A 10,782-nucleotide genomic window follows, 5' to 3' on the forward strand; every position below is an offset into this window, starting at 1 on the left:
CGCTTGCTCGTTTGCCACCTTATATTATAAAAAAAAAATCACAATCTAATTACTTTCTTTACGCACATTATCTCTCCACATATCAATACAACAATAACTTAATAATGAACTAATTTATCAATATGTAAGTTAGTATTTCGTGACGTGGGAGAATTTTACATCCAGGTTACTAGTCGAGGTCGTGCGATTTGCTTACTGTGTCTCCGTGATTCTGTCGAGCTTGGGAAAATGTAACGTTTTTATCGTCTTTTATAACTTTCTTTTCATAAAGATGGTATGTCTGATAGGAAGCAATTCCCACAGAAGAGTATATAATTCAACCCCTTATGATATACTCTGGATATATTTAAGTACAAAGGTGGTTGTGTCAAAATTATATCGACGCGTGAAAAGCCATTTTAGGCGATATATAATAAAGTAACCAGAATTATAGTAATTTTAATCTAGAACAAATCTGAAAATATTTCAATTGAAATTGTTTTCAGGATTTGCTTTTATGTTTTTTTTTTAATTTTTTAATGGCTTTCCATTTAAGTTAAGCGCCAAAGTTTACATATCGACTTGAAGACTATCAACATTTTAATGTTTTCTACTCAATCATATTTGTAGCGTATCAGGTCTTTCTCCTCCTTAAAATATAAAGATCAGATACCTTCTAAAAAAGACATAATTATCTCTGATTTTTCAAATGCCAAGGATGGTTTTCTTTATTTTAAGTTAAATGTAATATGGTACAAATAACAAGAAGTGAATTACGTCATTCAAACTAATGTTATAAAGAGAAAAGATTTGTATTTTTGGATGTATGTATTGAAAGGACTCAAACAACACAGGGCCGATCTAAAAAGTTCCTCAAATTTTTTATTATTATTAAATTTCACGCGGGCGAAGTTGCAGCAACAGGTAGTAATCTATAATTGTAACTATCTGCGATAATTTGTAATTAGTTCTCAGTTTTTATTTTTATTATGTTATGTAATTTAGCTGTAACTTTTCCATAATTATTAAAATCAAAATAAAATGACAATATCTTAGCAGTGGAGAGGCATGATAGTCGTACGTGTATTTAGTACATTGTCATCATCCACTTGCCCTTATCCCAAGGGCGGATCTAGCTTTGGCGCCAGGGGGGGTCACATCACATAGTCGTGGTCAAGTCAAGAGCTTGACAAAATATATTTACATATTACCAGCTCAGGGGCGGGGGGGTCATGACCCCCATGACCATCCTGCCTGGATCCGCCGTTGCCTTATCCCTTACGGAGGGTCGGCACAATATGTGCTGCTCTTCCATACATCTCTTTCAGCCGTCATATCTGAATCCACTCCTTTCTTAAGCATATCCTCTTTCACACAATCCATCCATACTACCTTCGGTCTTCCTCTACCTTTGTAGCCATCCACATTCAATCATAAAACTACTACATTATGTGGAATTTAAATCAAAAAAACCTTTCTCGTTAGGAATTTGGAAAATTTTCATAAACCTATTTACACTCGGATCTTAGTCATGAACTCGAGGCTTTAGGATTTACCTCACGTACATTGATAGTGGAATTTTTGGCTGTTCCCACAACACAATGAGTACACTTCCGTCAATGGTATCCTTTCTGGTATAGCATAAGAAAGTATTGATTATGTTGTGAATATTTTTTATGAGATATGTTTGTCGGTTACTAGTAATTAGCTGTTCCCATGCGACTTCTCCTCATCATCATCATGGCATCGCTTCCTTGATGTTGGCAGCAACTTAAGGTCTCTTTCCCACAGTAGGGTTTTTATCCAAAATATGTACCCCTAAGTTTAATGGCGTGAAAATATATAGGACTTTTTATTAAAAAAGAGTGATTCAAAATATGCTGTAATTGCTGACATCTTAGGCAACACAGAAGTGTGTGTTTACGCTTTATTACGAGTACATTTTACATTTTTGACTAATTCATTCATCATTAGTATGACTAACAATATACATGCGAAAGTTTAGATGGATGGATCGACGGATGGATGTTTGCTAGAGTTTGCAGTCTTAAGGGCTGAATGGATCTCTATGAAATTTGCCATCGACGTAAACGATAGTCTGGAAGAACACATAGGTTAATCAGTTTTGTTTTTTAATGCCACGCGAACGGAGTCGTGGCCGAAAGCTAGTATGATATATACGGGACCCAACTGTATCAACTACACTGCAACTTGACCGTTTTCTTACTCGGAGATAATCCTTTCACTTTCAAGAGTACTTACAGTTCAATGACATTGAATACAAGTTCAAATGATTTTTGTTCAGGTTTCGCTATACGAAGCGGTATTAGATAACAGCAGTGTGAACCCATGATAGGTTCACATGAAGCTATCATGGGTTGGGCAGGGTGAATCCGTACTTACTAAACTAGCGCGTACCATCCTTCGACCACATCTTCACCTTGGTCTAGGTGGGATAGTGGTCAAGCGCTGGTTTTTTGCAATTTAAAAAAAAAAAAAAAAAAGCTGCCAGTTCCCTACCTAATACCTATGGCCTGGTTCTAGCATTGCAGTAAATTTTAAGAAAGCGACATTCAGTGTGAATATATCTTAAAAGCGGACACACACTCTTGACTGAATTATCATACAAATGTTGTCGATTGTCAATTGTTTCGAAGCTAATTCAACTGTTTAGTTGCACAACTAAAAATCGAGTAGTGTGCGCACCTTCACCGCAACTTGTAGGAATCAAAGCGAGACTAAACAGTTTTGCGATAGTTTAGTCAAATGCGCGCTCTTAAATTTCGTCAAAGTGAAAGTTCAATTGTTTTGCTACACGCACTTGACATTGTTGTTAGGAGAACGTGATTTAGTACTTTGTCAGCACATTTAATAATTATTCACGCTTTTCAGCGAGCAATTGAATAATAATATACACTAAAATGTTATTTTATAAAAGTATACATCATACTATTATTTAATAACAGACCCTTTGTAATAAAAAACGGTATACAAGACATACCATAATTTACGTTTGAACCATCGATATAAGCATATGATACTAAGAAAGGGAAATATCCTGATTATGTGCGTCTCCTCCTCCTTAAGTATAGGCAACGCATCCGCTATTGCGAATGTCTATGGGCAGCGGTCGCTTCTTCATTTCGGCAGATTCAAATGGCCGCTTGCTCGTTTGCCACCTTATCATATAAAAAACATTACGTAGAAAAATAGTGCGTACAATAAAAGATTTGAAATCGTCAATGTCAATGTAGTTTTAGTTTAAAAAACGTTAGCTTTGCACAGTTTAAAGCATTTTCTGCCAAGTAAATTGGATTGGGTACGGTCAGCAATATTATTAGTTCGAATCCGCTTGAATATTATCGTAAAATATCGTATTAGTTTCGCTTTAGTTATAAGATTAAAGCTGGGAATACACATGCAAATACATGACTAGTACGTGCCAGTTACAATTATGTGTGAACTCTAACTTGGACTCCCGAAACTGACATGTTTATTCCAAGCCTTAATGAAGATATATATGGTCACTATAAGAGCGGTCCCACACCTTTGACTATCGCGTAACTGTTGTGCGATTGTCGATTGTTTAACAGCCAATTCAACTGTTTATTTGCACAACTAAAAATCGAGTAATGTGCGCACCTCTATAAGTTCATAGGAAACCGAGACTAAACACTTGTGCGATAGTTTTGTTGCAGATGTGTACACGCTCTAAGCACTCGATTGCAATGTAATAGTTAATACATCAATCCGGTTCATATTCTCAATTTGTATAGAAAGTAACATTCTGGAACGATTTACCTAGAAACATAGATACCGGGCGCGTTCGATGTACTTTTAATGTTTGTAAAGTAGAGAAGAGTTAGAAGGAAAAGTGCTAATAAAACAATATACATACGAATTCAGTAAAGTAGTCAAAAATTTATAAAAAAAACACTTAATACTTCAATTAACTTAAGGTAAATAACGTTTTTGTATTAACTCAGGGACGGTCTGAATTTCTAACAAAACATGTCTATTCAAACATTGTTTTGCGTAAATATGTTAAGCGTTAAAGAAATCATTGTGTACCGAATTTTGGGTAATACACAGTCTATTTGTGTGTATTTTATGTGTAATGTGTATTTTGTACACAGGAGGTGTAACATTTTCACGCCCTAGGATATCCCGGCTGGGATGCGGGCAGTGACTACGGATACGACCATTGCGGGAGAGTACGAGAGTATTTTCTAAACTGTCTTTAACCGGACTTAGTTTGATGTAGCGTGTGAAAAAAAAACGTATTCATTATTTTGCACTCAAAAATACAGAAATTAATTTATTAATCTATACTAATGTTATAAAAAAGAAAGGTTTGTATATTTGTATATATTGACATAAATTAAAACTAATGGACCGATTTACAAAAATTTGCAAATGCCCGCGCCTCCGTCCGAATAAAAAAAAAGTAAGTAAACTATGTTTACTTTCAGACTATGTTCCACTTCTATGTCTAATTAGATCCAAATCCGTTCAGCCGTTTAAGTTTCAAAAAAAAACATCCGTCCATCCATCTGAAATATTGGTAAGAAGTATGATATCATTACCCTTAAATTATTTTCAGAAAAAAAAATTGTGCAAATTTTCTTTGTCGACAGTACTACACTTGGCGCAGCGGCAATGGCCTTGTTGGTGTAGAAACTTGGCGAACTGGAGCTAACTTGCTTTATATAGATTACCTGTTCGTGCTCTCTAACGTATAGTTTAGAATTACGTTACGGTTACCTGCGTACCCAGTGGTTAAAATAATTATATTTAAAAGTCATAATATTTCTAATTTTTTGTTAAAAATAGTTTCCTAAGTCTAATATCATAATCATAAAAATGTAATAACAACGGAAAAGAAATGTTACTTGAATGTAAATTAGATTTTGGAGTAAGTCTTTGATCAATTCCAACTTCGTATAGTATGGGCTTTACAAATGTTTTTATTGATAATAGTGACATCTAGTAGAGTTTATATTAACTATTTGTAAAGCTAAACCTGTTGAGAACCAAGAGTTGAAGATGATCATATAGATGGCGCTAATTTATACTTCACATCTCATTATTTATTTTGTTACTACGGCAGTTTGAAGATAGGAATTGCAATTTTTGCATGATTTGGGATAAATAGCACATCCGATGGCCTGCGCTCACTTACCTTCGATGTATACAAGTGACTTGCACTTAAACGCAATTGCTATTATTTTTGTACAGGCGCATACAAATTTTAATGGCTGAATTTCGTGTCAGGTTTTTAGTTAAATTGTAAACAATTTATTTTACGTTTTAATATCTACTAAACTTTTTAAAAACTCTTAAAAGTTGTGGAGGTGTATACAGGGTGAATTGAATAAAACAATTTTATTTTCAATTAACAATAATGGATTTAAATAAATAATTTAAATAAATTATTCCTTACAAATAGGTCACATTCTCGCTACTATCATCAATATATTTCTGTATATTAAAGTCTTCTTTTGTTTTCTTGTTTGTATTGTGTCCATCCCCTGTAAGGTAGTGGTGTATCAATGTCTCTCCTCTTCCGGTGATGTCCGTGCCCTGCGTAGATTACTTGGTGATCATCGTGGTCGTCGTGGGAAGCGAGTTTCTTGACGCCCACGATAGCTGACAGCATTAATGCAAGCGCTGATGCTGCTAGCGCCTGGAATACGACATTCAAATGTTTTAATACTAGAGATTCGATTGTTTTACTAAAGGCATGTCCCACCAAATACAAATTGTCTGATAACAATCTAACATGTAAAGTATGTGATGGAAATATCGGATTTTGTTACCTTATCTAATAGCAATGTAATTTTTAAGCTATCTGAGCTTCTATCAGCCAGTGATGGGACAGGCCCTAGCATTTGTGAATGTACAGTAAAATAAAAAGGCATCTCTGCCAATTTAGTTATGTTAGAGAATATTGACTGAACATATTTGAACATTCTCACGAATAAGGGCGTGTACACAGATAAAAATAAACTATATATTATAACTGTTTTGTCTCGTTTTGATTCCTATAAACTTATTAAGAGGTGCGCACACTACTCGAGGTTTAGTTGTACAACTAAATAGTTGAATAGGCTGCAAAACAATCGACAATCGCACAGCAGTTGTGCGATAGTTTAGTCAATATCGAATTACGCTATTAAAAATTGTTTGCCAAGACATTTTTTTAAAAATGAAAAAGTAGTAAAGGTATACAAAAGTATCTACTTTCACATATACAAGCAAAACACATACAAAAAGCCTAGATTTTTTATATCTTTCGTGTGTAATATTCAACATAGGAAAGTAGACGCTTGCAACAAAACGAATAAATAGCGACGCGTTTCTCTTTACCACGCGACATGACCATCGAGATGTGTTTTCCACTCTCTTATTATATGTACACTAGCTGTTCCCGTGCGGCTTCATCCGCATGAAATTATAATCACTTTATTTTATTGTTTACATTTGTCAAATGTCAAAATACAAATGCATAAATGACAACCTTGCTTCCTTGATGTTGGCAGCAACTTATGGTCTCTTTCCCACATTAGGGTTTTTATCCAAAAATATATAGTCTAAAGCGTGACGTTTTTATTTAAAAAATAATTATTCAAATACATATATGCTGATATTGTATAGTGTACAGTCAGCGTCACAAATGTACATACAAAACATAAGGTTTTGTTTCTAAATTTTTCATGCACTCGTTATTAAAATATTTTAAAGCTGAAATCATATATTAGTTAGTGTAGGTAAATGTTTACATATTTATACAACTAACTTGTTCTGCGTGATTGTACTTGTTCTTAAAAGCGGGCGTACACCTTTGACTAAACTATCATATAACTGCCGAGCGTTTTTCGATTGATTCACAGCAAATTCAACTGTTTAGTTGCACAACTAAAAATTTAGTAGTGTGCGCCTTCATATAAGTTCAAAGGAATCAAATCGCGACTAAACAGCTGTGCGATAGTTTGGTCAAATGTGTGCTTGCGCTATAGATGTCTGTAATGCTTATACCTTCATAGTAAGTAGACCCAAGCCGCCGATACCTGCTGCTCCTATAGTCTTCGCAAACATGAGACCCAGCAGCGCCAGACCACCTCCGCCGTCACCCTTGCCTCTACCAGTCGCTGGAAATAATATCATAATTTACTCGAAACTAAGTTTTGTATAATGAACAAACCAGCGCTTACCATAATCATCTGTTTTATTTAAATCTATACTAATATAAAAAGAGACTTGTATTTTTGTATGTATAGGAATAACTCAAAAACTACTGGATCGATTTTAAAAATTATTTCATTGTTACAATGGTAATTTATCTGTGAGTAACATAGGCTATATTTTTAGTCCTACGCGTATAAAGTCGCGAGCAACAGATAGTCTATACTAATATTATACAGAGGAAAGATTTGTATTTCTGTATGTATTGAAATAACTCAAAAACTACTGGGGCGATTCAAAAAATTCTTTCACCATTGAAAATTTGCATTATCACTGAGTAACACAGGCTATATTTAAACTACTTTTTTTAATTTCACGTAGACGAAGTCGGGAGAAACAGCTAGTGAAGTACGAAACCATATATATAAAGTACTAACTAGTTAAATAATAGTACCGTTATTAGCGAAGGACACGGTTGCATATAATGCTGCTATGTGACTAAACTATAGCACAACTGTTTAGTCTCGCTTTGATTCTTATGAGCTTATGGAGGTGCGCACACTACTCGATTTTTAGTTGTGCAACTAAACAGTTGAATAGACTGCGAAACAATCGACAATCACAGGTGTGTGAGGGCTCCAAAAACATATTTTCTGCCATAGAACAGTTAAAAATCTTTTAAAAAAGCTGTAATTTTGATTGTATACTTTTCCATACGGTATTAGAAATTAATATTTAGTTTCTGTTTACCTCTTTTTAAAATATCGCTATAGTTTAGTTTTAGTCTTCACTTGTTATGGTCCGGAATTATAATGTTGGTTAAACTTGGTTGACATTGGTCATGAACAAAAATTACTTACCATTATTACTCTTGTAAGATTCATCCACGATCTTCAAAGATTCGGCCAACAAATTACTTATTTTATCCTTTTCGATTATGTTCGGCAATTTGACATGTAGTTCGTGTCCTTGTAGGAATTTGGCCATTCGGTATAATGGCGAATTATCGAAAGATCTGCCTTCATCTATACTATTAGACACTGGTGTACTGACTAGTTTAACACCATCAGTTATGTCAAAATCTCCATCCAGTAATGAACCTAAGCCTAATGTTACGATAGTTACAAACACGGCAGCCTCTCGATACATTTTCTCTAAAAGATGTTCGATCAATAAGCTAGAAAAGGAGGTATGAATGCTTTTATAGTGATAGCTTTCAAAAAAATGAAAAACTAAATAGCAATTGCTCTTGCGACGCGAGAGTAAAAAGAATGTGGGTTATTCTGTAACGTTTTGTAACTTATTTTAACTACAACTAGCTTGCTCGCGGTTGTCCGCGTGGACTTTAAAAAACAGTTGAATATATCAGCTTATGTTGCTTAGTGGTAACGTAGTTTTTTAATGGTAAAAGAATTACATACAAAATTAATCTACATTGCTTTTTTTTGTATTATTTTGTGTTTTACATGTGTGTCTGTCATGGAAATTATAAAAACGAATTCAATAAAATATTATATAATCAAAGACAGCTGATCACAGAGAGATAAAACAGAATAAAAATCTCGAATCAATCATGCTGTGAGCAAATTAATGTATATTTGTGATGCAATAAGTTATTTCTTATTCTATGTTACAAGTATGTAAAAATAAAAAAAATCAAAATTTCAATCTACATTTGTACTTGAAATTATTAATAGGTTGAAATTTTAAAACTGAAATTGCATTTATTAAGTGAACATGTTAAAATTATAGTTGCAGAATAACCCAACGGACGACATTGAAACAAATTACAAATAAAACTAAAACAATAGTTTGTAGTAAGCGTTAATATTTACTGGAAGTGACAAACTAAATACCACACTTTTCATTCATTAAAAAATCTTTCATTTTAAAGACAAACTTTCTTCAATACATATTGATATTGATATTGATATTGAATAAAAATTATTTAAAAATTAATGAAAATTCAATAATTTTTAAGGCATATATTTTCTAAAAAACAGTAAATATTATATACTTTAATACATTTATTAAAAGACATAACTTATTTCCTATTTAAATTATTGTACTGAAAAAATGCCACATCTAGTATTAAATATCTATGTCGTCGACAGTGAAATAACACTTCAAACGAGCGATTTCCGCCGGCGGCTACAAATAACCGCGAAGGTTTTTCTCTATTTAAATCTTTAGTTATGGCGAGTGAGAGTGGTAGGACTGAAAGTTGAATAGAACGTAAGGGCCCTAAAAACCCACTATATATTTAATCAATACTAACCTATACTAATATTATAAAGAGGAAAGATTTGTATTTTAGATTTTAGTAAGTATTAAAATAACTCAAAAACTACTGGGCACAATTCAAAAATTATTGCTTGTTAAAAAAGCTACGTCATAACATAGGCTATGTTTTTTATTATTTTTTAATTTCACGCGAAAGATCTTGCAGGTACCAGCTAGTTAGTTATAAAGAGGAAAGATTTGTATTTTTATATAACTCAAAAACTACTGGGGTGATTTTAATAATTCTTTCACCATTAGAAAGGTAATTTATCTGTAAGTAGCATATTTTTTATTATCTTTTTAATTTTAAATTCGCGAGCATTAGCTAGTCACAATTAAATACCCTATTCATTAAAGCATTTATTAATTTGGTTTAAAATAACTTCCCTATTATCAACATCATGTGTCCCCACTGAGAACCTCAAACCCATCCCTAAATCAGGGGTTAATAGGCTACACCATAGGCAATCCGGGTTGACACATCTTTGAATTTCTTCTCCGATATGCAATTTGCATTACGATGTTTTATAAACGTTAGATATATTTCGATATAATGAGCGTATATGACAGTTCCAAATAGTTCAAATCCATGTTAATTTATAGGTAACTTAGATTATGGTTTGCTTTCGCTGTGATGTAGGTTCATTAATTAGCTTGCTCGATGCGACGATATTACGTTACGCCATTAGGGTTGTCAAAGTGAACTAACAAATCGACTTCAATTTAATGTTACAGCAGTTAGTTGAAGTTATGTCTTTCAGGTAAATTGTTGAGTTTCCATTGTTGATATAAATACAAACAATTTTGCCTCTCAATTGTACTGTTTAGTTAAAGATGTAATTTATAATTAACAGTGGTTAAACATCTAATCCTGCTTTAACATCTTCGCAGGAATGGGTAGGCTCGCCCCCAGCAATACCACGACCACACAGAACAGGCGTGAAGTGGAAGCAATTCCATGTTTTGTCTGATGAGTGTGGTGCCGGAGACCTAATATTAGTCCATTTACCTTTTCACCCTTTTCTTATGAGGAGAGGATTGAAAGGAAAAATGGAATTGACGGAGGAGATGCATAGGAAGGAGAAAGAGACGCACATAAAGAGGACATTCTTTATGTGCGTCTCTTTCTCCGTCAATTAAGGGTAGGTTGCGCAACTGCAAATGCGGATGTTTATGGGGAGCGGTCGATTTCCATTTCGGTGGATTCTGGTGGTCGCTCGCTCGTTTTAAAAAAAACAAGTATGATTTGAAATAGGTTTTGACTAAAAGTAAAGCGTAGCGTTAGGGTTAGTAGTCCCCTACCCTACCAACGATCACTTTAGTAGAACAACCCTA

At 33.8% G+C, this 10,782-nt stretch overlaps 1 protein-coding gene across 1 annotated transcript; it reads right to left on the reverse strand.

Moving 5' to 3' along the window:
• Window positions 1-5,433: 5,433 nt before the first annotated feature.
• LOC106106588 lies at window positions 5,434-8,410 on the reverse strand. The gene is made up of 3 exons (XM_013287187.1): window positions 8,025-8,410; window positions 7,018-7,130; window positions 5,434-5,665 (listed from the first exon to the last, which is right to left on the reverse strand). The coding sequence occupies exons 1-3, from the start codon at window positions 8,311-8,313 to the stop codon at window positions 5,468-5,470; spliced, it is 600 nt and encodes a 199-aa protein (XP_013142641.1). The 5' UTR covers window positions 8,314-8,410; the 3' UTR covers window positions 5,434-5,467.
• Window positions 8,411-10,782: the final 2,372 nt, after the last annotated feature.

Source organism: Papilio polytes, unplaced genomic scaffold, assembly GCF_000836215.1.
Source record: "Papilio polytes unplaced genomic scaffold, Ppol_1.0 DF822178.1, whole genome shotgun sequence".
Taxonomy (NCBI): Eukaryota; Metazoa; Arthropoda; class Insecta; order Lepidoptera; family Papilionidae; genus Papilio; species Papilio polytes.